Below are 27,145 nucleotides of genomic sequence, written 5' to 3'. Positions count from 1 at the left end.
CCCTTGCTCATGGCTGTGTAACAAGAAGCTCGATGATTCCCAAAACACTCCGTCCCCGCCTGCCTCCCTTTCGTACGGTAGCAACCAAGGGTCACATCCTCCAGGCGAAGCTTCAGGCGGTTGCACATGGCCGAGAGCTTTCTGAATTTCCACTTCATCAAGTTTATGTCGCGGGTGTCCCTTTGATGGGCGTGACACGTTCCTCACAACGCGGCCGAAATCTTTTCTCAGTCCGCCCGCCTCCCAACATTCCCGAGCCATCCCCCCTACAGAATCAACACAGCGAACTACATTTTCTCCTATCGTTCCCTATATCTTAGCGATTCCGTAGATGGATCTCCTAGATCACCATCACGGGCCTCCTTCGGGTGGTCCGTCCACAGCAGCTTGCTGCATACTAGGTCCCCGACCACCACGGAAGGCCACGTACCTGTCGAAGTCGAACTCGAGAAGTCTCACATCGTGGATAATTCTCATTATGGGCGTGGCGTGTCTCCCACAGCCTGGCCAGGATCTTCGGGCAGCCTCACGCCTCCTATCCAGCTCAAGGAACTTCCAATCCCTCTCCAGTTCCGTCCTTGGTTGGAGAGACACCTTCAATTCATGGAGCCAACGCGTCCAGGTCCAACCTACGTCCCTCAGCGCAACGCCACCTCCATCACCAACCAGCGTGTCACATCCTACTCCGTTCCAAAACGTCGAGAAATCCGAGTCCGCCGCTCGAGAGAGGCTGGCCGAGCTGGAAGCCCGATACCTAACTAGCGTCGTGACCTCGATATCGTCCGCGGGCACATGCAACTCCGCAACCCTTTCCTGGCGTCAGGAGTGGACAATGCTGTCAGCGACGCAAAAGCGCGGCTTTATCAACGCGGTTCACTGCCTCGCGGGACTTCCATCCAGGACCAATACCACTGTGAAGAGTCGGGCTCGTGGCGTGTTAACGCGCTACGACGACTTCGTCCTCTCACACATCGAGTCAACACCATTCGTGCATACCAACGGGCTCTTTCTACCATTTCATCGCCACTTTCTGCACATATTCGAAAGTGAGCTCCGGAGCGAGTGCAAGTTCACGGGCCCTTTTCCGTACTGGGACTGGACGCTCTACTGGGAGGACCCGGGTCAGCATCCGGTCTTTGATGGTGGTGAGCTTTCACTCGGGGGAAACGGAGCGAAGATTTCGGCTCCAAGGCAGCCAACCGTGATTGGTATCCCCGGGAATCTGACCGTCCTCATCCCCCCTGCCACCGGTGGTGGATGTGTCGAGACCGGACCCTTTTCGAAGGACAAGTTCTCGGTGCATCTCGGACCAGTCGGATACGAACCCAAGGGACCCGACAACGGGCTGGGTTACAACCCGCGGTGCATTACGCGTGACCTCAGCCCGCGCTGGAGCCGGAACACCTCCCCGAGCAAGGTCGTCTCCCTCATCGACTCCTGCGGCGATGATCTCGGGTGCGTCGTCACTCGCATGGATTTCGACGAGCATGGCAAACCCGGCGGCGTCCACGCCGCTGGCCACTGGCAGATCGGCCTGACGGCCCTCGACGTGTATGCCAGTCCCGCAGATCCCATGTTTTGGCTTCACCACGCGCAGGTCGATCGGGTGTGGGCCATGTGGCAGGGTCAGGACCCGACGGGAGAGAGGACGAAGATGGTCTGGGGTACGCAGACGGCCGGGAATGAGCCGCCGTCACAGGAGGTTACGCTGGATACACTTGTGCATTTTCCGCATCTTGGTGAGCCGATCACGGTGAAGGACTTGGTGTCTACGATGGGAGGGAAGTATTGCTACGCGTACAAGGCAGCTGAGGCTGTTGAGCGATGAAATTGGGACGAGGCGCGGGGTAGAAGAACAAAACAAACGGATAAAACGGAAGAAGAAGCGAAGCTATGAAGGAACTCACTAAGGAACCAACTACCTACCTAGGCATGGAGATGATGAAAGCGACTTCAATTGCAACTACCTTAACCCAAGAACCCCAATTTCCTATCCGTAAATACATCTGCATGTTGATGGATCTCAGATCAGAAAGCATTCACTGGGAAGCTTAAAGATAGCTACCGGACAGTCAACATTCTCGGCTGCTTATATCAAAGATAACAAGTGCCAGGATGAAATCCATCAGCCAATCCACAGCAACATATCAATCCCACGTAGGCAAGCAACAATACCTTCCTACCAATGACCAAAACGCTGTTTCGAGCCCCTCGGGACAGTTTGTCTGCTCCCATCCCAGCAACTTTCTCTCCGCCATCCATGGACAACAAGTCGCGCTGCTGTATCCTGCCTCAGTATTACCTCGTCATTCACCATCGTACCCCAGGTCTTCATGATAAGAATAGTCATTCGACCCAAGACCTTACTTCATGGACCTCAGTCACCTCCGCCAATTGTGGCCCACTCAGCAGCCCAAGAACAGCAAGCACTTCACACCAAAGTTAGGTGGCGGGACATAGAAGTTCAAAATCTCACGTCTCTCAGAGGTTGAGCCTGATAATCTGGTGGCGTGGAGAGATGATGTCCCGGTCCTGGGGTTGATGTGGCTGGTGCCCTGCTGTCCAACCCAGTCCAACCCCACCTGCCGCTGCCGCCGCCTTCCATCCAGGTTGTGTGGGGCCCGGCCCGTTGACCCCATTGACAGTGTGGGGCGTTGGTCCCGAATCGGGCAAGTCGGCTACCGACCTCGATTGGACCCCGGGTCGATCAGATGCGCTGGACCTGACGGGACCTGGTGCCTGGTCACAGCAGGGGCCGCGTCTCTTGGCGGCTACGCTGTAGGCCATTGCGTGCCCACTGCTGCCCACTGCTGCCCACTCCTGCGCCCACTCCTGCGCCCACTCCTGCCCACGCCCGTCCCGTGGGTGCAGGTACCGCGTGCCGCGTGCCGCGTTCTTCATCTTCTACGCTTGCGTCGCCGCCAACAGGCAACCTGGAAGCCGCCAACAAAATAGGTACCAGGGCGCTTGGAAATGACTCAACTCCCAGCTCGCCCTCTCGCCACCTCCCCTTTGGTTCCCGTTGTCATTCATCATGCGCTCGACTCGCCCGCGGAACAAGCTGGTGAGGGGCTTGACCAGCCCCAAATATCGATAACCTCAGCCCCGCCAAGGCTAGCGAGCGCCCGGGTCCCAGGCGGTGAGGCAGACTGAAATCCACGCTGTGGTCCCCCCAAGTGCCGATAACGTTAACCTTGACGCAACTCCACGCCATCAACTCCCTATCTCCAGCGTCGCCGACTCGCAACTCCACCTCCATTATCGCTCTGTCACAAGGAAAAAACAAGCCAGAAAAAAAAAAAAAAAAAACGAGGGCAGACGCGAAGGCACTTGTTCCGTCTTGCGAATACTCCTCATCCTACCCCTGCGCAACACCCGTGGCTGTTGGCCTATTGCTCAGCCTGTCCGACGAGGCACCCAAGGCACACAAGCCCCAACCCCGAGCATCACGAGTGCCAGGTCGCCATTAGAGCGCTTATCGCCACGACTATGCAACAACCTGTTCGATCCTGACGATAGGTTCTGGCCCCGTTCCGCCGCTAGGCCTGGCAACGCTTCCTCCTTCCATCTCCCATCGGCTCTCTCGCCATGGACTCTGGAACACCTCGCAATCAGGCTGGAACCCTCCGGTGCTGTTGTGGCAGGGAAGATTGTGTCTTCCTGAAGTACAATTGTTCGGTTCTATCCAGCGTTGAGCGCGATGTCCACGCTGCAGCAAGAATGGGCCAGGTCAGTCGTTACATTCCAGTGCCACTCCCCATTCTTTGTCCCAAGGGCCGTTCAACACCAATTTCCCTATATCGCGTCCCCCCCCTCCTTGGCGCGCTTCCATATTGTATCACCTCGTGTCTATGCAAAATGGCCCACCTCGAGGCAGCATGGCGGGCCCGACAAACCCCGCCGGAGTATGGTTTCCCATCGCTGACATTTGCCCTGCAGTCCCTCCTTGCTCGCCACGAAGCTTACATGGCCTCGGCCGAGCGCGATAGGCTCGAGCTCACTGCCCGCGTTAAGCGCCTGGAACACGAAAACACCGAACTCGAGCGCCTCAACAAAGAAGCCACCGAGGAGAACAACGTGCTGAAGGAAGAGCTGGACCAATTGAACGACGCCGTCAAAGAGGCAGAGTCCAAGATTAGTTTGCTCGAAGCCACCCTGATCGAGTCGCAACGAGAAGTCCGGAGGCTAGAGGCCGTTGCTGCGAGAGCCGAAACCCTCGAGCGACAAATCGCCGTTCTCGAGGAGGAACAGACGGTGCTGCGGACGACCCTCTCCCGAACCGAGGAGGACGCTCGCTCCACCATATACCGATGGCGGCAGGCGGAGAAGGGGCTCAGCGAGCTGCAAGCACAGCTCGAGCGCATGGAGAAGGAAGCCAAGGAAGAGCGGGAGCGACACGCCGAGGTGAAGCGCGCCATGGAGCGTCAACTCGCCGTGGAGAAGCAGCTCAACGCCGCTGCGGGAAGACTCAAGGGCGCCGCTGCCGTCAAGTCCATGTCCGACAACAGGAGCGGCACCGTCGTGTCCCATTTTGTGAAGGATCTCCTTCAGGATAATGCCAACCTGCAGCTGGGAATCGCCGAGCTCCGCGAAATGCTGAGGTGCTCCAACGACGAGATTCAAGCGCTGCGTGAGCAGCTCATGTATCATCAGCCAGTTGACCAGGCGCCCAACGCCGCCGCGACTACGTTGCAGGCCGAGCTGATGAAGGACCCAACCTCGCCGCCTCCGCGGCTGTCCAAGGAACTGCACATTCACCACCATATCCACGTTGCGCACAAGCCCGACTCGAGGAAACCCCGGAAGCGCCGGCAGGGGTTTGCGCCAGGGTTCTTTCACCCCGAATCTTCACCTCCATCGCCCATGGCGTTATCGGCTCCCTTTCAACGCGCTGTCCTCGCCGGTCCCGTGCTGACCCAGGCAAACGACACACCCACCTTCTCGGCCAGCCGCTGGTCGTTATCGGTAGAAGACGCTCCGGACGCGCAGTCATCGGTACCGAGCTCGCCGCGCTCGACAAAACGAGACTCCATCTTTGATCGGGTCACCGAGATACCGTCCCCAGCCTCCCCAATCACCAGCGTCGATCCAAGCTCGCCAAGATGGAAGCGATCGCACAGCAAACGCATCTCGGAGTTTTCGCTCAGGAGCATCTCCGAGACTGCCAGGTTGCCAGGCGCGATGTCGCGGCCGCCTTCGGGTTACAGACCGCGGTCACGCGCCTTGAGCCGGTTTAGCGTCCATGACCAGGCATCTGCGCTCGCGCCCGCGTATACCACAGACGACGTGCCGGACACGCCCTCTCGATCTTTGGCTTACACCGACTATGAGAGCACCACCGACGACGGGGTTGATGGACCCTTATCGCCTTCGTCGTCCCGGCTGGAATCTTGCGACGGCGAGTCCCTTCGAGGGTTGCGCCGCGTTCCCTCGCACGAATCCATCATGTCCCTCTCCAACGGCCTGGACATCCACACCCTGCAGATCCGGCCTAGCCAGCTTTCCCTCCGCCCTCTGGGAGTGAGTGCCGCGGGAGCCGACGTCAGCAACGTCATCGCCCGGCCCACTCTGCTGCGAGGGGATCGAGAGGGCAAGCGAGGAAGCATCATCCTCCGAGACAGCATTGCCCAGCACTTGCCCAAGCCGTTGCAGGATGGATCAAATCCAGACAGGGGCAGAGCCTCGGAGGGGACCGGACCCGGCTCGTACCGCGCGCCGTCGGCGTTGGGAAAGCTGGTCTCGTGGAGACCCTGGGGAAATGGGAATAACAACCGAAGCTCCGATTCCAGCCAGCCGGCTGCGCCGACGCCGGAGACGAGCCCTTCGTCGACACCTGTCGTGACCGCCAGCGCCCCCGCTCTCGCGGTCGCCATCCCATCTCTCTCGCTATCCACCTCTCCAGGCAGCGCAGCCGGGACAAGCATTACGTCGACTCCCACGCCGGCTACGGTTTTTAGCAAGTCCCCCCACGGCAGCGTGACCTCGGCTTCGGAGTCGGCATCATCATTGGCAAAGTCCGTCGGCACCACGCCCGTCTTCCGGGCCCCTGGCATCAACCAGCCCGGGCTGGTGCCGGGGTTTGCCGAATACTTGGCGTCGCAGAAGAGGAGAGGCGCGCCGAGCAAGGTTTCTGTCGACGATCCGGCGGGGGTGCAGGAGGCTTTGAGGGAAGCGTTGGAGGAGTGACCGCTTCCATGATCTTTGGCGGTAATATTTGGGCGTCTCTGAGAGGATCGCGGCCTCTTGAATTGGGCATGGTTGGAGATTCCTCGGTATCTACTCCCGGCTTTACACCATCTTCTCACATATGTTTTGGGCTCAGATACCTTGCATTACGGTTGGCGTTTGGGGCTGCTGTCGGGCTTCAGCAGAATTCTTTTCGTTAGCTCATGATTGTTTGAACATCTTTGCCCGCTAGGATACTATTAATTTCTACAAAGTTGTTCCAAGAAGCCGAGCGGCTTTCTGCCTCTGAGTAGCACCGTTGTTGCGAGCCATCCTCTCCCATTTTATTTCTCAGACGAATATGCTCCTCATTCATTGCTCCCTTTGAGCCATCCTCCCCCAAGTTTGGACGTTTGGCCTCGCCATCGGGTTGTTTCGCACAGGTGTCGCTACCACTGAGACGCCCAGTTACAGCGGAGCAGGTTACGTACAAGATGCAGCAGATATTATTCTAGCTACAGACGTACCAATGGTCGCCCGCCATCAGCTCAACCCGTTAACTTGACGTGCACTGCCACCGCCAGCTAACCTCCCCCTCAGCACAGCAGCAGCTAATAGCGTCCGTTCAGAGATGTGCGATACATGCAAGTTAGCTAGTCCGGGCTAGGCATGTTACGAGAACGCTGTTTCGCGATAAGTTCCGGCTAGAATGGCACTTCTGGGTCGCTGCTGGAGGACAGATATTGTGCAGGAGCTGGAACCGGAGATGCGGAGAGCTCGAGCACGGTCAGAGCATAGAGAAGCACCTCAAGATCCTGGTTGAGCTCTTTGTGGACGAATCTTGCTTCCAGCTGGACTACCGGTGCCATGTCACCGAATGCCTCACGGCCGAAGACCTGCAGCTCGCCATTGCCCCACGATGCTTCGCATGACGTACTGTCTGCTCTTATTGCTATCCCCTAGCCCATGCCACTCCAGAAACTTCCACTTGAGTTTCCGTATTCAAAGAGGTCAGACTGTGAACACGCTCATGCAAGTCCCGATGTGCATCCTTGGCACTCTTCATGTTGTGGGGAGTCATGGCGGCGGCGTTGGGTGCTACAGCGGGGGAGGGGGCAGCCATTCTGCAAGCTACCAGCCGAGGGTATGGAGGAATGGAGGGAGGTGACCAATGTATACAGTGTCCTGAGCGTCGTTGTCAAGATCTTTTTGGCCATGGTACCGCCAATGCATTTTGGCATGTAAGTGCGTCTGGAAGAAACCCGAGATCGAGGAGACCAAGGGACCAGGAGCGGCGTGGTGGCGATGGCTCCTCAGACAACGACGACTAATAAATGATGGAGAGAGTGCATGCGCTTGAGTTCATGGTCCAAAAGTCGAGGCTCTGCTGTGGTTGAGTTGGATGTTGAAGACACAATATACTTCGGACATGCTTGTTGTGTTTGAGCAAACCATCTGTTCAGGTTGAGTCCGTACATGCCAAGGAAACGCTCATGATGCCGGGCTTGGCTCGTCCAACTCGATCCGGGTCAACTTACTTTATAGTATACATGACGACTTATTTTTAATTCATCCCAAAATAAAAATCAGTATGCATCATTCCCGTCATCCTGTCGTCCTGTCATCTTGTCATCCTGTCATGCTCTCGCGATGTCGCTCAGGGGGGGCAATCTTGTGCGGCGCAGTCAACTCAGGAGATCCATAGCCACCACAACTGCTCCATCTCTTCTTCTTGTTCATTCGTCCACGCCTTGTCTTTTGGGACGGCTGCTCATCCAATCTCTGGCATGAATTCAACGGCCCGTACTGTGGTGCTAGTATTGTACCTGATCGCCCAAACATCAGCGTGGCAAAAAGGGTTTCTCAACCACAGCCACTCTGAATCGACGGTGCTGCCAAGCATGGTTCGCAATGTTTCATGTTCGGCAACCCAGGATCGCGGGAGGGCCCGGATCCATTTCCGATGGTCAACGAGGCCGAACCAGGGGAGGCGACCAAGACAACACAACACGCATCGAAGCCCTCTCTCTTGATCAAGAGTCCTGGCACTTGTATTTCCAACCGTAAATATGGGCCAACCATCCACGCATCTTCAACCCTGCGGCGGTTCCTGCAGTTCTTTTTGTGCCCAAATGATATCTGCACTACCGCTCGTCATCCTGGCCATCCTCCACCAGGGCGAATCGCCGCGCCTTAGGGGCGCTATTTCAGGATTCGCGCCTTAGCCCAACGAACCCCTCCACTCGACTAGCTAGCTAGTGCCGAATTGAAGGGGCCGTTTCATGCTTGGATGCAACCTTGGGCTCCCCAATCAGGAGGCAGCCCGGTGCCCGGATCGGGATGGGGACAACGGTCCGGGCAGGTGGATATTCTGGAACCTCCAATATATGCTGGACACGGCATATTACTTGTATATCTCGTTGATATCCCTCCCATCTTCCCGACTCAGGCCTTCCCGTCCCTTCTTTTTGGTGGTTTGACAGGCTCGGATCTCGACTCCCGACCGCTTCCCTTGCCGCCGGTGTTGGCATTCCCTTCTTTTAATCAGCCTGGTTCTGATGTGTTGACTTGGTGTTCTTCGTTCCCTTGGTTTACGATTCGACCGGTCTCGATCAACGATACTTGCCCTTCTTCCGTCTGGCTTGTCGACATTGGTGACGAAAACCAGACACGGCTGTGGCCCATTCCTTTCTGGACAGCATTCCTGCGGAGATATATATATATATATATACATATCCATCTCTTCACACGCACGTACAAGCACACACGCCTGTGTGAGAGCTCGTTGCTTTTCCCCTGTCACGTCATTCCTTTCGAACCGTCACCACCATGCGCGCCACGCTCGCGGCCCTTTCCTTCCTCGCCTCCCTGGCCTCGGCCAACCCGGCGCCTTTCTACCCAGGCCTGGAGCTTCTCTGGTCCGACGCCTTCGACGGCAACCCGGGCGAAACCCCCAACACCACCAACTGGAACATCATCACCAAGTAAGTAACCTTTCCCCCCGTCTCCCCCACACAACACACACAATCTACTCGCATGGTCCCTCATCCGGCCCAGCTAACCCTCCTCCCCCCTTGCCGAAAGCGTCCGCACCAACAACGAAATCCAAACCTACACCACCTCCAACACCAACCTCCAGCTGACCGGCGGCTCGACCGTCCAGCTCATCCCCCTCCGCGACCCCGCCACCGGCGAATGGACGTCGGCCCGCATCGAGTCGCACCACGTCTTCACCCCGGCCGCGGGCCGCCTCACCGTCGTCGAGGCCGCCATCCGCCTCGGCGCCAACCCGCCGGGCACCCGCCAGGGCCTGTGGCCGGCCTTTTGGCTCCTCGGCGACTCGATCCACCACGGCACCGAGTGGCCCATCTGCGGCGAGCTCGACATCCTCGAGAACGTGAACGGCGCGCCCGTCGCGCACGGCACGCTGCACTGCGGCCGGACGCAGGACCTCGGCGGCCCCTGCAACGAGCCGATCGGGAGGACCTCGGCGACGGCGCTCGAGGATCTGGAGGGGTGGCATGCGTGGCGGCTCGAGATTGACCGCCGGGATGGCGGCCGGGGGTGGCTCGGCGAGAGCGTGAGGTGGCTCAAGGACGGCAACGAGTGGTTCTCGGTCCGCGCGGAGGATATCGGGGACGAGGGCGTCTGGGCGACCTTGACCCACTCGCCGCTGTTTATCATCTTGAACGTGGCCGTGGGAGGGAACTGGTGAGCCTTTTTTTTTTTTTTTTTTTTTCCTTTACTTTTTCTTCCCAAACGGGCACCCCCTGTCGAGAGTTGAAGGATGGGAGGGAGGGTGGACGGACGTAGAGGGTGTGCTGACTTTGTAACAGGCCCGGAAACCCGAACGACGCAACGCTGGACGGGTATGGCGGTATGATGGAGGTGGACTATGTGGCCATCTATCAGGGATAGATAGGTAGGTCCTAGGGTGGTTGGAATAGGTAAATAGAGCCGGCGCCCCTGGCCGTGGTAAACGACGTTCCACGAGTTCATGTCAAGGGGCATCTCGACGGTCCAAGGGCCCTGATAGCTCGCGGCTCGAGCAGCTAGCCGCTAGCAGAAAGAGATACCTCTACGCCCTCCATCTTATTTACCTAGCACAAGCCCATCTGGAAACCTGGAGCCAAGTCCCTCAGTAAAACCGGGCAGGGCTGTTAGCTGCCCCTGAGTTCCACCGACGCCCGATTCCCTCTCTCGCATAAATGCCATAGTCTCCACATTGAACTCCCACAAGGCGTGGTGGCGGAGTGGTCTAACGCGCAAGACTAGAAATCTTGTTCCTTCGGGAGCGCCCGTTCGAATCGGGCCCACGTCGAGATCTTCAATTCTTTTCTTTTTGTCTTTTTTTTCCTTCAGATTTCCATCCAAGCCAGGGCTCTTGCAGGAGGCGCTGTGTTGCCCAACTCTCCTTTTTTTGATCGTGCTTTCGCCGCGCCTGCAGCACACCTGCCTTGGTTTGGGCTAGCCCAGAGGGAAACTGTGTACTGTGTACATGCTCGCTCTGGCAAAGCTGCCCGCTCCAGAGTGGAGGAACCAATAACCAGAAACGTAACAAGGCCACCTCAGGTTGAGTTTCACAGTTCACAAACCCAAGATACGCAGCGCCAAATCAAAACACAAAAACAAGTGCTTTCCATCATCAACACAACTGTATCTCAGAGGCATGAAAAACCCAGCTATTAACAAAAGCCTCTCCCTTCTCCTATCACCCAGCCAGAAGCCAGAAGAGCACCGCAGAGATTCGTGCCTGAAAAATACTCCCCATCCCATCCCCGCCCCCCTTTCCCTCCTCCTCTCCGTAGTACACCTCTCCCTCTGGCCCTTTCGGAAACAAAACGCGGTATCACAACAACCAAGAGCCAGGAACCAGCAAAACAAGATGGCAGAACCGAGACCAGACTTCTTCTCACACACTCACCTCTTCTTCTCTCCTCGAACTCTCACACAGACCAAACACCATTCGTTGCCTTTCCTTCCAGGCGACATTAGACAAAACAAAACAGGAAAAAAAAAGTACACTTCCCTTCCTTCTTCCCTCGCCATGCCCCCCCCCCCCCCCCCCCCCTCCCGCACACTTTCTACACTGAAACAAGAGCCGGGGCAACCCAACCACAACCAAACCAAGATACACCGGCATAGACAGGTTGACAGAAAAAGAGACAAGGAGCCAAAAAAAATAGATAAAAGAAAATTCTGCTGGACGTTGTTGTAGTAGGGGGGGTTGGAAATGGCACCCGAGGCCATCGGTTAATGGAATAAAATGCGACTGAACAGGGAAGGAAGCAATGGTCAGAGCCACATCGCTGCAACCGCAGCGACATGAGCATGTAGGTTAGGAGATGAAAAAACAAAAAGGTGCAGAGGAATGAATAAATGAATGAATGCAGATAAAACCCAACGCTAAGCGACCAGCGCCAACCGAGACAAAACTCCCCATGTGGGTGTGTGCGTGGGGCTGCCCCGTGGCAATACTAAAGTAGGCGGGTTTGGTTGTGGTTGAGATGATGGTATCTAGGGGGTCGGCGGCGGCGAAAGAAGTGGTAGGAGGGAGGGGCTGTTGGGTTATGGGTAGAAAGGTGACGCCAAAAAAAAGACTGCTGCTTCGTTACGCAGGCTCGCTTGGACTCGGAGGCAAGGATGGGAACTGCGCCAGGGCCTCCGGGCTCTAGTCTGCAAGGCCCGGATCTTCTTCCCCGGTGATCGGATCCCGGAACGCATACGAGTCCTAATCGGTCGCTCCGATGGTCGTCTCGCCTTCCATGGTGAAACCCGCGTCGAAGCCAAAGTTGTTGTCCTCGCCAGCCGTGTTGTCGTTGAGGAACGAGTCAAAATCAAAATCGCTAATGACATTGTCCGTACCGTTCATGGGGTTGGCAAACTCAAAGTCGAAGCCCTAGGGTCAACATATTAGCCATTTCCAAGGGCCAAGAGAGACGGTCAATCATCTTACCATGCTTCCCGTGTCCAGGAAGTTGGTGGCCTGGTTGGGATCCGGGTGCGACGGCTGCGACGGCTGCGGAACAGGTGCGGCCTGAGGCTGGGGCCCCGGTGGAGGCGGCTGCTGGCCATTGGGCGGCACCTGGCCGGGGTTGACGTTTTGGTTCTTGGGGAAGCCGGCGGGGTTGACCGGCGTGGCGGGCGTCTGCCCTTCTTGAGGCGCTTCTGGCTGTTCGGCGGCCGGAGTGGCGCCGGCATTGAGGCCAGGTGTGGTCTTCTTTTGCTGCTGCTGCTGCTGCTGCTGCTGTTGGGCGGCGGCGGCGGCGGCAGCGGCCTGCGCCCGTCAGCATCCACACTCTAAATCGGAAGCCCGGTGACGGATCCAGTACGGAACTTACCTTCTTGGAGGCCTTCGTCTCCTTCTTCTTGGGCGCGGCCTTGTTTGCCTGCTGCGGAGTCGGAGGAGCCGTGTTGCTGACCTGGGGCGAGGCCGTCGTGCGCGCATTGGCGGCGGCGGCGGCGGCGGCGGCGGCGGCAGGTCCCGGAGCGGACGGCGGCGGCATCGCGCGTTGCGTAGGGGTTGGGGCGCCGCCCTGGACCTGCTGGGGCTGCGGGGGCTGGCCAGGCATCTGGCCGCCGTTCGGAGCACCTTGAGCCCACTGCATGGGATTCACCGCGCCTCCCTGCTGTCCCTGACGCTGGGCGGCGAGCATCTGCTGCTGGCTCATCTGGCCGTTGAACGGCGGATGAGAACTTGGCGGGCGCATGCTGTTCATCGGAGCGGTCATCATGTTCATGCCAAAGTGCGGCGGGGCGCCGTTGGGATCCATGTTGCCGCCCATGAAGTTGACGGCGCCGGGAGAGCCGCGGTTCTGGGCGGCGCCGTCCGGCAGCGGCGAGCCCATGTTGGCAGCGTTGGCCATTTGCTGGCTCGCGCGCTTCATCTGGTCGGTGGGGTTCGGAGACGCGCCGCTGCGGCCGCCCGGAGGCGAGGTCCCTTGGATCGCCTGAGCGTTGAGCCCGCCAGGAGCGGCGCCGGGCATGCCAGGGCCGCCGCCGGGGCCGGCTGGACCGTCACCTCGCGGGACGTTGTTGGCCCCCTGGTCTTGCTCCTGACGCGCCATCATCAGCCGTCTCTTATTCTGCTGCTCGAGTAGCATCAGTTGCATCTGGTAGTCTTGGAGAGCGTGGTTGCTGCCGGTGTTGGTCTGGCCGTTGGGAGCGCCGCGCCCTAGGTTGCCCGGCATGTCGCCCGGGTTGTAGAACTGGGTCAGCGAGTTGCCGTCGGGGCCTTGCGGGACCATGGGAGAGCCCTGGCCTTGGGGACCGCCAGCGTTGGGCATGGGCTGCTTAGGGATCTGGTTGCCGTGGTGCTGCGATAGGTTAGCCGAGTACGAGGCAAGCTTGGCCTGCACGTGGGGAGGAACGCCGGCAAGGCCAGTGGTCTGAAACTGGTCAGGATTCAGCCAGGTAGGGAGGGGATGCGTCGTGCCATGGGGGCCGCGGAGTCGATGGCGAGAGAGGCGATCGGGGTCGGGTCCTACCTGCTGCTGGCCGGGCATCCCTTGGCCGGGACGTCCGTTGGGCATCATCTGGCCAGGCTGGAAGGGCGTGCTATCGAGACGCGGCCGTTTGGACGGCGAAGGGGCGTTCTCGGCGCCAGCCGGAGAGCCAGGCCTAGGGCGGTTGCCGTCCATGTCGGCCTGGTTCTGCTGCTGGGCCATCTGGGCGGCCTTTTGCTGCTGGAGCATGTGCATGGCTTGGGGGCTGTAGCAGCGGGGCGCGTGTCAGCATGGTGGACAAGGAAAGAGAGGACGATCAAGGGACGAAGAAGCCGACTGACTTTTGGCTGTTAGCCATGGCGGCCCGCTGCAGCTGGTTCCCCGGCTTCATGCCCATGTGCATGGCGCCGTTGGGCATTGTGCGCATCATCTGCGGCTGGAACTGTTGCTGCTGGGCGAATTGGTCCGGGCGGATCTGGCGCAGCATTTCGCGCTGCGTTTGCTGGCGCATCTGGGATTGTTGCTAGCGTTAGCGGTCAGTCACCTGTCGACAACGCCTTGTCGTTGGCCTCTCAAGGGATGAGTCGCGCCGCGGCATACCTGGGTGTGGTGGACGTATTGGTTCACCTGGGGGTTGGTGCCCTTGCCCTTGAGCGAGTTGAAAATGTCCCAGAACAGGCAGAACCACTCGTGGAGAAAGCAGCTGTCGGGGACGGGGGTCGGGATGTTGGGAGCGGGCAGGTCGCGCTTCTGGTCGTCCTTGGAGTCGGTGTCCATGGCGTCACCGAGGCCGTTGCCCATGAGGTTGCCGCTCTCGCTGATCTTGGTGTCCTTGTCGACCCGAATATGAGGATCGGCCTCAAGCACGGCGCGAGCGGCGTTGTACATGCCGTAGCGGATAAAGTATTCGTAGATGTAGGTGTTGAGGAGGGTGCGGGTCGAATCGTTGAGAGGCATGGGGTTTTGTTGCTGCTGCTGCTGCTGCTGCTGTTGCTGCTGTTGCTGCTGCGGCTGCGGCTGTTGCTGCTGTTGCTGCGGCGGCTGTGGCGGCCCGGGTTGCGGACCGATGGCGCCGTTGTTCATCATGTTCATCGGGGGTGGCCCGACAGGACCCCCCATGGCGTTCATGTTGGGCATTCCCGCCATGTTGTTCATGGTTGCGGTGGCGTGCCGGCGATGCGCGGCGCGAGGACAGCGACGATATCAATCAGGCCCGGCGGGTTCCGTGGACTGGATGGAAATGTCGCGCCGACGAACGGTGCTGATAAGTTTGTCGCGCGTCGGTTGCCACGCGATGGATTTTTTGATGCAAAGCAGCAAAATGCGAATGGCCGGTTCGCTATGCACGCGCGGTGTTGAGCGGCGCTTGCGATGGGATGGGCGCACGAGCTGCGTCGACGTGTCGCGACGGCGTCGGTTGCGTGGGTGTGTGATTGTGGTTATGGTCAGAGCGTGGTTCTGCTCGTGCACGACCGGGTAAGAAGAAGATGGGTCCCCGGGCGAAGAAGAGGAGGCTGGGCGGTACACGTTTGGGCTGGGGGAGCTTGGGAATGGCGAGCCCGGGGTGTGGATGAGCAAACGCCGCCGAAACCGAACCAACCGGATGGCGAAGAGGGAACACAACCCCTGGAAAGCAAAAGCAAAAAAAAAAAAAAAAAAGAGAAGGCGAGGACCGTCAAGAAACCTCTTTTGAAAGAAAACACGAGCGGACCGAAGGCGTGCACCAGAGTCGCGCAGCAAGATACCGGATGGGGTTCGTGTCTCGGCGTGAACCAGGGCTGTCGCGAACCTCCCGTCCTGAAGGACGACACCCGAACTTGGTTTCCTCGCGCGGTGGCGACGGGGATGGGCGCGGTGTGGTGAGTCCTGTCGGTCAGTCTGTCGGTCGGTCGGTCGATGGGGTGGTGTCAGCCGCGACAGCGACAACGACGAAGACGACGGTGGGCTCGACCACGGCACTCCGTCAAGAAATGGGACAGGGTCGACAAGTCGACGCCGGATGCATCAAAGTGGCATGGCTCGCTGGGCCCAGATGGAGAATGCACGGGATACCTGTCGTTTGGGGGGGGTTGGGATGGAGTTTGGTTCCTTTTTTTGCCCTTTGGCGACAAAAAGTTGGGATCAAATCGAAATGGGGGATGGGAGGAGATGGATGGGGAAGGGGAGGCGTCAAAGTTGAGTCGCAGTTCAAGGGGGGGCAAAAGAGAGAGGCAAGGCTCGTAGACGATTCGATTGGGGGATGATTGGGAGACGAGAAGGGGTTGTGTGTGGCTTCTCGGGACAGAGCGGCGTCGCTGCGCAGTTTCTGGAACGCCTTTGTGTGGTGCCGCGCGTAAATTTGAGACCTTGTGGATGAATGCCTAAGTCTCGAGGCATCCGCGTCGATATCAGGCACCCATGCAGCCGTCTCAGGCAACAACCCTTGCTGCCGGATTCTTGGCATCCCGATGCTCCGTAATCGCACGGAGGAGCGAAGGCTACCTACCATACCTACGGTAGGTCCCGGTCATATGTACTGTGTACGTAAAGAAAGCCCTTCATACCTACCAGGCTACCTACTAGTAGATACGTTGCCTGTCTACCTAGATACCTCCTTGAGGGCCTGACCCCATCAAGCCCGGACATGATGGATGGACTCCCGGCCCGTCAGATCACCCATGAAACTTCCACCAACCTGACCCAAGGTCGGGTGCGCTTCCCACAAAAACCCGTGCCCGCGCGCCGCCCAACAACCTGGAAACCCGACCTCTTCCTCTCTCCCAACCCTCAACCCTGGACCTCAAAGTAACAAAGGCATCGCGCAACACGCAAACACCCGATGCCTCTCTGTTGTGCGGCTGCACCGGAAGTCTGGGAAATACATACACAGTAGGTACCACCTTCAGCCGGCGTCTTGGCGCTTTCGTGATGGGAACCATTGTGCTCAGCCTCAAGCATGCATGCTGCTACATGCTGCCGTTGCTCGAGGCATTGCGATGATCTGGGCCCCATTGTCCGTGAGTTACTGTGCATAGTAATACCTACCGTATTCGTGGGTATCCAACCCTCGGCGGGTGGGGCCATCCCAAGTCACCGCTCCCAACCCTGCCCATGACAAGGAAGTGCTTGAGACGTTGACAGCAAGAGCATTGCCACCAAAGTCTTAATTTAGCTCATCGGTTGAAGGTCACCTCGATTCTTCAACTCTGAAGCTTTGTTTGGTCCGTCCTTCAAGGTGATGTTGTGGAGCTATTTCTCTCGCAAAAAAAGGTCGACCCTGAGCTGAACAAAAAAAGAAAAGAAAAAAAAAAAAAAAAAAAAAAACTTGGGCACATCTCATTCCAAACGAATCGCAAGAGGCCCATCCCATCTGCCCAAGGCCAACGCCATGCACAGTCGATCCTCCACGCAATAGCGGGCAGGGCGGAGCCTGGTGTGCAGCAGCACTGCAGCACGGCCGAAGCTGATTCAGCGCGTTCCCTGCAAGCAACCCTACTGTCAAGGTAGAGGCCTTCCATCTGCGTTCCGTGGCACGCCAACCCATGCGGTACCTTGCATTAGTGAGCCCGCTGGCTCCAAGACTCGAGAGCATTCCATGCTGCACGCTCCCGGTTCCGCCACAAGGGGTCTGGGCGAGCCAGCAAAGTCCAACGCTTCAACATGACCCTCTTCCTCCCGGCCTGTCCCAAACTGCCAGGTTGCCGGACGCCCCGAGTTGTTCACCAGAGAGGCGCATCTCCTCTGCTTGGTATCTTGACCGCAATCTACACCACACAGCAAGTGGATTCCTCCCATCCCAACCCCATCCCAACGCGTCCGGTCCATAAACACCGAGGCCCAAAAGTCCGGGGAAGCCGGGGTCGGCCCCACTCTCATCCGGCGATCACCGAACGCGGCTCATGTCATAGTCATCTCGCTGCCGTCGATTATTGCATTGACAATGCGTGGCCTTGATATATTTTGTCAGGAGACCGGGGCAGGTTTCTAGTGATTTTCAAAAGAAAATTGAGCAGAATCCACCGGTTAGTGATTCTTGTTTCGGGCCTTGACGCGTGAATGGAAACAGAGACAAGGAACGAATGACAACAGGGAGAAGAACAGGCTGGCAAAAAAAAAAAAAAAAAAAAAAAAAAAAAAAAAAAGAAAAGCACCATGCAGCATCGTCGAGATTTGTTTTTGGGGGGCTCAGCGGGCCCCGGCCTGTCACCTGTTGTACAACCAAGTGAAGCAGGATTTCGACCCCATCGTTGCCGCCGCCGCCGCCACCTCCGCCAGAGAACCATAGTTGGTTGCCACGATAACCGCCACCTGTGGTTGTGGCTGAATGGGAGCATTGTGTGTTCTTGGAGGATGAGGAGAACGAATGACCGCCAGACTTGCGTTGTCGCCGGTGACATGACTTCGCGCAGCGCCCTGGGGATTCGGTACAGCAGCGGATGAAACGAGATTTCCAGCTTGTCCAAGCAGGCTGGCTGTATGGGGGTTGGTGTTTATCATGTGAATGGTCAGTATTAGTGTAGGGAAGCATAGACGGGGTATCAAGAACACTAAGTCTGTTGGATGCTGGTGACGTTTTGCCCCGATCCGACCGCAACCATGAATTTTCTGTTCGATGCTGCCTCTGCACGAAAGTCTGCTCCTTCGGCAGGGTTGCTCTCGCCGTCTTCCCTCTCGTCTTCGGGCGGTCATGGTCGATGTTCAGGCCACTGGAACGTCCCCAAGACCCAGCCTAGCTCCTATCCAACCACCCCTACGTTATCCGAGCAAAACACACGCCATCACGCCGCCCCAACCAACCTCTCCGACAGCTTCAACCCCAACCCCACCAACGTCCTCGCCGGATTCGCCGCGCTGCTCAAACGGCATCACGCTCACGGAACGCACATACAACCCCTCCAGCCCCCTCACCTGCAGGTCTTCGTCCACCACCGGCTCCCTCTCGAACATGTTGCGGAAGCGGATCGTGGGCACGTAGCCTGACGACGCCGGGTCGATGCAGTTTCCACCGTAGATGGGGTTGGCCAAGCCGAACTGGAAGTCTATGCGCGAGTTTCTGCCCTCTCCTCCTCCTCCTCCTCCTCCTCCTCCTCCGGCCCCTCCTGTCGAGGACGCGGCGTGTTCGGTCGGGTCGTTGTCACGTAGGTGCCAGTATTCGTGGATGATGTTGATTTCGACGTTGAACAGGTAGCGGATCTCGTGGGGACCGGGCACGCGGTGGCCTTTGGAGTAGAGAATGATCTTGGCGTGGGAACGACGGGCGAGATCGGAAGGTCGTCGCCCACATGCGTGGCGAAGCCGTTCGGCCCGTGCGGTCGTCGGGTGGTCGGTCAGGCCGACGCCCACGAGGGATTGGACTTCCGGAAAGAGAGAGAGAGAGAGAGAGAGAGAGAGAGAGAGAGAGAGAGAGAGAGAGTTGAACACGAGCGAGCGGTGGAGGAGCTCGGGGCTCTCGATGGAGCCGCCGGTCAAGATGACGGTTTTGGCCGCGAAAGGAGCGCGCCCTATTGTGGACGATGTTGGTAGAGCCGATGCGATACCGCAGCGGACCGTCGTTGAGGCGCTCAACCCCCTCGACCAAGTTGTCGAGGAGCAGATGCAGGCCAGGGCCAGCATCCCCGCTGACCTCAGGGGTCAGACCGGCCTGGTTGATCAGCAGCTCGGCCGTGTTGAACACGCTGGTCGGTTCGGTGTAAAAGTCTTGCTGGGGATCGGAAACCATTGGGAACGCCCATTGGTTCATCGCAGCACTGATCTATCCGACTCAGATATCTCACTTGCAGGTCGTTGTCCCATTTTGTTCTTTTTGTCGCCCATGGTCCGGAGTGCTTAGGCCTGTTCTTTCTGGTATTCGGATCTCGTGGTTGTAGCAGATACCCATCATTTTCAAAGCGGTTGGTTTCCATGTCTCGGAGACCTTGTCTGGACCCTACCCTTCTCCATGTCCATGACCACCCAGCCATGCGGTGTAGCTGTCGAGTCGGACCTCCTCGCCCATCTTCTCCGCCCACGCTACCGCGACGAATCTCGAACTGCGAGCTTGTAGATACACCATAGGTGAGTTGGGAGTTGGATGCGAGAGGTTGAGAAGTGTGTGGATCTTGCGGCCTTCAACTGTCAACACCAACCTCGCCATGCTAGGATGGTACTATCGGCGCATGTCGAAAACCTGGGGCTGCGGTGCGGGGTCAAGGAATAACAAGTCTCCCCAAGAAACCGAAGGCGCCTGAGGCCAGAAGGGTACGCCGGTGCGGGTGATAAAGGCGGACAGGTCATGGGATGAGATTTGCGGATGCGTACCAAGCAGCAAGTGGCGTGAATATGCCTCTGCTCTGTGTTCGTAAGAAGGCTTAGACGAGCCTCAACACAGTGCTTCAGGCAAGCAGGTACAGAGCACTTGGAGCAAAGAAAACAGAGTGAAATGCTCCGGCGAGCATCAAAGGCCAATCTACCTCGTGTCTCCCGCAAGCAGATATCACGACACCTCCGCTGGATGATCTCTCGGCCATCTCCGAAGCAGCTACTGCGAGCAAAGGACCTAATTCATTTTGACTCTCTCTCTCAGACTGCTCGTTACGAACTTGGGCTGTAACCCGGGGTATCTCCCAAAATCCAACCTTAATTACTCATAGAAACCCTCGCGATGAACGCCAAATTGATAACCCACTTCCTCCTCCCAGCAGGCTCGTCATCCGACATGCCCAAGGACCCAGCGCCGTCCACCTCGCCCCCGCCGTTCATTGCAAACCTTGTTGCATAGCTATCAAGGAGCGGAAAGGGTCGCCTACAACCGCGGCGGCGTGCGCGCCGGCCTGCCCGTCGCCGCCGGAGCCTGCTCGCCGTCGCGCCGGGCAGGCCACTCCAGCCCGTCCCCCTCGCTCCCCGCCAGCACGCGCAGCCCCGTCCTTCGATTCACCTCCTCCAGCTCCCGCAGGAGCGCCGTCGCGTCCCACGGCGCGATCGGCCCCCCGGGCGTCGTGCCGTCGGGCGAGTCGTCGCGGATGAAGCGCTCGAGGATGCTCCCGCCCTGGGACAGCGAGTTGGCGAGGTCGCAGATGTTGACGGTCACGACCCAGGGCTTGTACGCGCCGTCGGCGCCGACAAAGTCCGGGTTCTTGTAGGCCCAGAGGCTGCCCGCGCGCTTGTTGATGCGGGCGAGCTTGGGGCAGAAGCCCCTGTGGACGGGGCATTGCAGGGTGACGAGGTATTCTTTGCGGAAGTGGGGGGAGTGGGCGGGTTGGAGAGGACCGCGGGACGGCGGCCGCGGCTGCGGATGCTTTTGCCTTGGGCTTGGGCAGCCCGTCGTGGGGGAGGAAGGGTTGCTGTAGCTCGAGAGGTGCGTCTCTCTGTCGGAGGAAAAGGAACCGGATGAATGAAAGAACCCCGACGGCTTGAAGGACCCGAGATGGAGGTTCGAGAGCGACGGCGGCGCTGAGAAGCCGAGGCGACGACGGCGGCTCAACGTGTGACGTTCCTCTGGCTCTCGGTCCTCCGGCGACCCAGGGGCAGCATCAATTTGGATGCTCGGGTTCGATGCGGGGTGCATGCTCAGGCTTGGCAGCTGGCATGGCGATGCGGCTGGCAGGGCAGAGAGCAAGGAAATCGGGGAGAGAGCCAAGGCCCCAACCGAGACGGGTCGGGGTCGGCCCATGGCGATTTTCCACGCTGGCGGGGTGTCGTGAATGACGCCGTGAAGATGGCAGGATGTAGGAGCGATGCTTGAGGCCGTCGGGTCCAGGGACGCTATTAGTGCTGTCAGGTTTGGGGAGACAGTGCCGTAGCCGAGAGGGTTGTCATGTCAAGGCGATGGATGGGACAAGCCGTGTCAGGGAAACCAGATATGGATGACCGTGGCGGCCGGCGCGGGGTGGCAGACTGCAGCTTTTTATTTACGCAACTCCATAGGGAGGGCGACACATCATCATCTTGAGGGTTGAAGAGGGGGCCGAGAGTGTGAGGTGCCACGCGGCTGGGACCGTCGGGGTGGCGGAGTGGTTGAGGCAGCAGGAAATCCAGGTTCCCGTCCTGAGATTTTTTGGAGGAGCCAACGACATGTCTTGATGCCCAAAGTCTCGGGACGGCGGCTCCGGGCGAGGCGCAGCATGGCTACGGTTGGGCCGTTGGATGCTATTTCAGCGGGCTGTGTCGCGCCACCAAAGAGAGGCTAGTCACAGTAACACAGGCTGCGCGTGTCCGACGGATGGCAGCACCTCGCCCCTCCAAGCCATGCACTGTGAAAACGAAGAAGAAAAAATGAAATATCGAAGGCGAAGTCGTTGTTCTTGTGGCACGTACATGCCTCTGGCCTCGGATTCGGTCCGGATGGGAGTCTGAGGATGCGGAATCGCGTCATCTTCGGCCAGCAAAGGTACCATGGACGACGGACGGAGTGTGAAACGTGGCCCAGCGTGCCAGGCTAGGTAAGTGAGGTGTTGGTGGTTATGTAGCAACACGTACCAAATCCACCCAATGTTTTACCGGCCGGCCTTGTGATCGATCGGCCTGGCTTCCTGGCCCGACCGGCCGTGATCCTCCGGCCTGCACCCCCCCAACAAGCGAGGAGGCGTCATGGTGCATATATACTGTACAAGACTGCGCCTGCACAATCCGGAAAGCTTCTCCTCTCCAGCGTGGCGCCGTTGATCCTGCACGGGCACCGGTTCTCCGCCACCGGCATGGAGCGCCCAGTCGTTCCAGCCCGGCCGATCCGGCTCGACGTCTATCGAACCGCACAGCCCCCGCTCCTTGGTGCGCTGGGAGGCTGAATCCCCGCAAGCCAAACCCAACGCCCCCTTCTCGTCTTTTGCTTGGAACGCCTGGGCCATCCCATGACGACCCGCAGCTCCGATGTGTTGGTTTCGAGCCGGCCTTGGAACAGCTAATCGTCCTCGGGTGGCAGCTCGTCGTCGATGTATCGTATCAAGGTGACGCGCATCTCGGTGGTGTCGTTCCCCCGCAGGACGTCGCTAACAAAGTGGGCCTCGACCTGCATCTGGACCATCTCGAGGGCGCCACGCAACACGCCGCACAGAATGTTGGAGTACCACAGCTCGTCCTGGGCGCGGCCGTCGTCGGGAAGCTCCACGAAGTCGGCGAAGGGGTTTTCGTCAAAGATGAGGGAGAACTGCTTGCCGTCGCTTGTCCAGTTGGTGACCGTCGGGGTAATGTTGAGGAAGATTTTAAAGCCGACCTAGCGAAGAAAGAGGCCGACGGCGTAAGCGTCACGGGCCCCCCCACAGCGGCGTGCTCCGCTTTGGCAGATGGGAGATACACACCCTCGCAATCATCTCGGCCGTCTCCCGAAAGTTGGAACAGCGGCGCATCGTGTTGGACTTGGCCAGATAGTCGTCGATGAGGCGCAGGCCGATGTTGTAGCCCATCTTGTCCAACTGCTTGTTGACCTCGATGTAGTCGCTGTCAAAGTCCTTGCATAGCTGGGCGACGATGGTGCCGTAGGTGAGCACGACAAGCTCGGCGTTGACCTTGTCCATGCGCGTTCTGCGGAATCCGGGTCAGACCGTCGTCGTCTTGCCAAAGGGGGTACAGGACCCATCCTGTGGGAGGCGCCTACTTCCAAACCCTGCGCAACGACTTGTCAGTACGTCATGGACGGCGAGAGAGAGCTGGCCGACGTTGAAGGACGTACTCTTCCCCTAGCCGGGACGCTTTGCTCGAGGCCATGGCGGGCTACGGATCGCGCTGGCGTGTGCGCTGCTGAGGGCGGAAGAGCGAAGCGGCGGTCGGGCGGGGAGGTGGCCGAGAACTAACGAGGGAGCACAGCGGCAGAAGAGACGGCGACGTGGGTAAAAAGCTCCGGATGCTGGTGTTCCAGGTTGACGGGTGACGGTTTGTTGATGTTGGATGACGATGACGATGACGATGGAGGGAGGTTGCTTCAGGGACATGGAACTCCCCTCCCAGCACGCTACGTACCCAGCACAGTAACTATCTAGCACAGCAGAACCCGCCTGCCACAAGGGTGCCCGTGGTGGAGATTGGCCCCACTACAGCCCACCACCTACACAGTACCGCTAACATCCCCCGGGGGGCAGCTCCACTGGAGGCTCGTCCATGGAAGCACAGGCCATGAGACCCACTCCAAGCTAGGTAGGTATTGTCCGTAATTACTGGACTCTGGCCTGCAGCGCAGCAACAGCCTTCAGGTCCGTCATGAAAGTTCACTACCGGGCAGCCTCTCGTCATCTGCAAACACCACCCCCCGAAAGAAACATCCAACACAAGCCGTACCCCCAACGACAACCAGCTTGGCCCCAGCCCCCCGCACCACCTTTCGACCTTGCCGCCGCGCAATTCCCCTGGACTCTGACGGACGTCCTACCATGTCAGAAAAGAGACCCGCCGCGGACGAGCCTGGCGACGGCCAGCTGGTGGTGAAGCGCCAGAATGTCGGAACAAGCCGCGCCCTTGCGACTCGGCCGGGAGGATCAGGGAGCGGCGCTCTCATTCAAGTTGTACGTCGACCGTGTGTATAGGGAGCCCGCAGAGAAGGCTTTCTCGGGCGCCCACGGTGAACGGCTGACCGGCTGACGCTGACCGACTGGCTGCCCGACTGGCGCAGGCCCCCCGAACGAGCAACCTCAAGGCTCCTCTGATGGAGCTGTCCGGGCACGCCGGCGAGATCTTTGCCGCCAAGTTTGATCGGACAGGAGAGTTCATAGCGTCCGGGTCGATGGACAGGACAATACGTACGTGCCATGCCGAGGAAGGCGTCCGGCACGGAGGAGGAACCGAGCCGCGCCGCAGCAGGGGGAGGGATCGCTGACAAGGCAGCCAGTGCTCTGGAAGACGTACGGCGACTGCGAAAACTACGGCGTCCTGACGGGCCACCGCGGCGCCATCCTCGACCTCCAATGGTCGCGCGACTCGGACATTGTCTTCTCCGCCTCGGCCGACACCCACCTCGCGAGCTGGGACCTCACCTCGGGGCAAAGGATACGGCGCTACGTTGGGCACGAAGAGATCGTCAACGCCCTCGACATCAGCAAGCGCGGCGAGGAGATCCTCATCAGTGGCAGCGACGACGGCACCATCGGCATCTGGGACCCGCGCACCAAGCACGCCGCCGATTACATCGAGACGCAGTTCCCCATCACGGCCGTCGCCATCGCCGAAGCAGGCCACGAGATTTACACGGGCGGCATCGACAACGACATCAAGGTCTGGGACATTCGGAAAAAGGCCTTGGTGCACTCCATGATCGGCCACGGCGACACGGTCACGTCGCTGCGCGTGTCGCCCGACGGCCAGCAGCTGCTGTCGTACGCCATGGACTCGACGGCCCGCACCTGGGACATCCGGCCCTTCGCCCCCGCCGAGAGGCACATCCGCACGTTTGACGGTGCGCCGCTGGGGCTGGAGAAGAACCTGATCCGCGGCAGCTGGGACTCGGACGGCAAGAAGATCGCCACGGGCGCGGGAGATGGCACGGTGGTGGTCTGGGACAGCGGCTCGGGGAAGCTGTTGTACAAGCTGCCGGGGCATAAGGGGACGGTGAACTGTGCCGAGTTTGCGCCGGGGGGTGCGCCGATTCGTGGGTGTCCTTGCTTTCCCTTTTGTTGGCCTTCTTTTTTCTTTGTGCTGTGCTAACCGGATCCTAGTTTTGTCGGCATCCTCGGATAAGACCATGCTGCTCGGCGAGCTCAAGTGAGGAGCGAAAAATGGCATGGGACGTGATGGCTTTCGACACGGATTGCTGCCGATGAGAGTTGCTGGCATGGTCTCCCTCTCTCCAGGCCGCCACCGGCGGCGGGGGGGCGAGGAGAAGGTTGGGGCTCAGCATCCGCGGTGGAAGCAGGAGTGGAAGCAGCGGCATCCCCTACGTGCCCTGTGCTCGGGGCTGACGATCGTGACCAGGGCAGGTCGCTCGCAAGGCCGGCTGCAGCATGCCACTTGGTCTTTGGCGGGGAACAAGAAGAGATGAGCAAGGCTCTGGGCGGAGACAAAAGGAAACGTAGAAGGATACCCTATGCAGCCCGGAAGTCCAAGATTCGCGACGGCAGGAGAATAAGCATAGATTCCGGGGAAGGGGGCTGTACGGAGTCTTGGGTTGACCGATCACCCTTCATCCGAGCTAACAAGATGGGCGCCGGGCTTGCATGGCATGCAATCTCTCCTTGGTGGCCGTCTAATATGCATACACAGCAGGTGATTACTGTGGCCATTTTTTTTTTTTTTTTTTTTTTTTTTTGGTCTGCTGCTGTTCTCATCTCGGCATCTGGACGGAGTGATCTATCTGCCCGAGCCTTGAGCAGACCTCTCATGTTCATGTTGTGTTCAGCCCATCAGCCCATCGTCCGTCGGTCTGTCTCTTGCGCTTTTCGATCCCGCGTGCTCGCCGATGATGTGTGTGACCCGTCTTCTGGGACCGGCAAGCAAAGACCTAACATTCATGAGCAGCTCACGATGCGGGATCAGACGAATGAGCCAGGGGGGAGGGGTGGAGCTGAAACAAGCCGTCAAAAGCCCCCCATCGTGGTTCGCGTGCAACGGTCGCTTGGGACCCAATCGTTCGGCCATCTTGGCTCCCGCCCCGAGTCTGCCGTCCAGGGGCTTCTTCTGCAGGCCGGCTGCCATCTCTTGGCAGTGAATGGTTGGGTTGGGATGCTTCTTTTTTTTTTTTTTTTTTTTTTTTTTTTTTCCTTTCGTCCTGATGAATGGTTGGAGGACATGCACGGGACAAAGGACGCCCAACTGCCGGGAGGAAGCAGAAGCAGAAGCAGAAGCAAAAGAAGAAGAAGAAGAAAACATTGAACGCCGGGGAGCCGAACCCGGCTGGACGGGTCTCGATCGCCATCCCTCCCGTCCAACCTGAGTTCCAGTGACAAGAGGTTGAAACACGCGAAAGCTATAACCTCACAGGACACCACCATCCACCTACTATACTACTAGTACTACACCAGACCCCGCTGCAGGGGGGCATCACAGCCTCCCATCGATGTCGCGAATGCCACGGCGATCTCTCCGACGCTGATCTGTTTGCTGTGGGCATTTTCCTCTTTCATCACCACGCTTCGTATCTTAGTATAATAGTGCTACAGTACATACTACTAGTTATTATTATTCTGGAAGAAAGAGGGTGGAGGGTGGGGTTGCAGTCCATCGAGACCCCCCCCCTGTTTGTTGGTCCTGCGCTGCAGCGTGCGTCTGCATCCGCCTCGCACATCGGTCTCATCTTGGACGTCCTCTCGTCGAGTCGATTCCTGCAGACCACGTTGGAGGAAAAGACCGATGCCGGGGCGCTCGGGGGGGTGCTGTGTTGATGGGTAAGCTAGCTCGTCCCTCCTTCGAGGCTGGGCGTGCGTGCCTCTGCATCCGTGGTGCACGGGGGTCTTTTGGATCATCGGTAGCCAGTCAACCTCGGCGGGGTGACATGGCGCGCGAACGTCCCCTCGCTAGCCCCTGGTGTTGAAACGAAACATGGTGCTGCGCCCGCCTATGGTTTGACGGGTGGCCCCACGAGCCCGAGGAGCGTCACTCTCATCACCGGGTGTTTGTTGGTCTTCGTCGCACAGTCTTGCGTCGTTTTTTTTTTCTTTCCT

At 58.9% G+C, this 27,145-nt stretch overlaps 6 protein-coding genes and 1 non-coding gene across 7 annotated transcripts; 4 read left to right on the top strand and 3 right to left on the bottom strand.

Moving 5' to 3' along the window:
* Window positions 1–3,588: 3,588 nt before the first annotated feature.
* VTJ83DRAFT_7561 (uncharacterized protein) lies at window positions 3,589–6,186 on the top strand (the record flags this gene model as incomplete). Its single annotated transcript, XM_071014397.1, has 2 exons — window positions 3,589–3,729; window positions 3,940–6,186. 2 exons carry the CDS (start codon window positions 3,589–3,591, stop codon window positions 6,184–6,186), a joined length of 2,388 nt encoding a protein of 795 aa, XP_070863778.1.
* Window positions 6,187–8,994: 2,808 nt separating this feature from the next.
* Window positions 8,995–10,083, top strand: VTJ83DRAFT_7560 (uncharacterized protein; the record flags this gene model as incomplete). Its single annotated transcript, XM_071014396.1, has 3 exons — window positions 8,995–9,149; window positions 9,250–9,876; window positions 10,002–10,083. 3 exons carry the CDS (start codon window positions 8,995–8,997, stop codon window positions 10,081–10,083), a joined length of 864 nt encoding a protein of 287 aa, XP_070863777.1.
* Window positions 10,084–10,404: 321 nt separating this feature from the next.
* VTJ83DRAFT_t165 lies at window positions 10,405–10,486 on the top strand. The gene has a single exon. It is a non-coding gene; the product is annotated as a tRNA-Ser (tRNA).
* A 1,410-nt stretch (window positions 10,487–11,896) lies between these two features.
* On the bottom strand, window positions 11,897–14,765 carry VTJ83DRAFT_7559 (uncharacterized protein; the record flags this gene model as incomplete). Its single annotated transcript, XM_071014394.1, has 6 exons — window positions 11,897–12,064; window positions 12,122–12,442; window positions 12,507–13,481; window positions 13,653–13,875; window positions 13,952–14,133; window positions 14,211–14,765. The coding sequence occupies 6 exons, from the start codon at window positions 14,763–14,765 to the stop codon at window positions 11,897–11,899; spliced, it is 2,424 nt and encodes an 807-aa protein (XP_070863776.1).
* Window positions 14,766–18,344: 3,579 nt separating this feature from the next.
* VTJ83DRAFT_7558 (uncharacterized protein) lies at window positions 18,345–19,202 on the bottom strand (the record flags this gene model as incomplete). The annotated part of the gene is made up of 1 exon (XM_071014393.1): window positions 18,345–19,202. One exon carries the CDS (start codon window positions 19,200–19,202, stop codon window positions 18,345–18,347), a length of 858 nt encoding a protein of 285 aa, XP_070863775.1.
* A 3,262-nt stretch (window positions 19,203–22,464) lies between these two features.
* VTJ83DRAFT_7557 (uncharacterized protein) lies at window positions 22,465–23,267 on the bottom strand (the record flags this gene model as incomplete). The annotated part of the gene is made up of 4 exons (XM_071014392.1): window positions 22,465–22,776; window positions 22,862–23,084; window positions 23,158–23,166; window positions 23,233–23,267. 4 exons carry the CDS (start codon window positions 23,265–23,267, stop codon window positions 22,465–22,467), a joined length of 579 nt encoding a protein of 192 aa, XP_070863774.1.
* Window positions 23,268–23,926: 659 nt separating this feature from the next.
* On the top strand, window positions 23,927–25,254 carry VTJ83DRAFT_7556 (uncharacterized protein; the record flags this gene model as incomplete). The annotated part of the gene is made up of 4 exons (XM_071014391.1): window positions 23,927–24,058; window positions 24,166–24,292; window positions 24,382–25,137; window positions 25,205–25,254. 4 exons carry the CDS (start codon window positions 23,927–23,929, stop codon window positions 25,252–25,254), a joined length of 1,065 nt encoding a protein of 354 aa, XP_070863773.1.
* Between the last annotated feature and the right edge of the window lie 1,891 nt (window positions 25,255–27,145).

This window comes from Remersonia thermophila, chromosome 7, assembly GCF_042764415.1.
Source record: "Remersonia thermophila strain ATCC 22073 chromosome 7, whole genome shotgun sequence".
Lineage (NCBI taxonomy): Eukaryota > Fungi > Ascomycota > Sordariomycetes > Sordariales > Chaetomiaceae > Remersonia > Remersonia thermophila.
The sequence above is the reverse complement of the archived record's forward strand: the minus strand, read 5'-3'. Positions and strand labels throughout refer to the sequence as shown.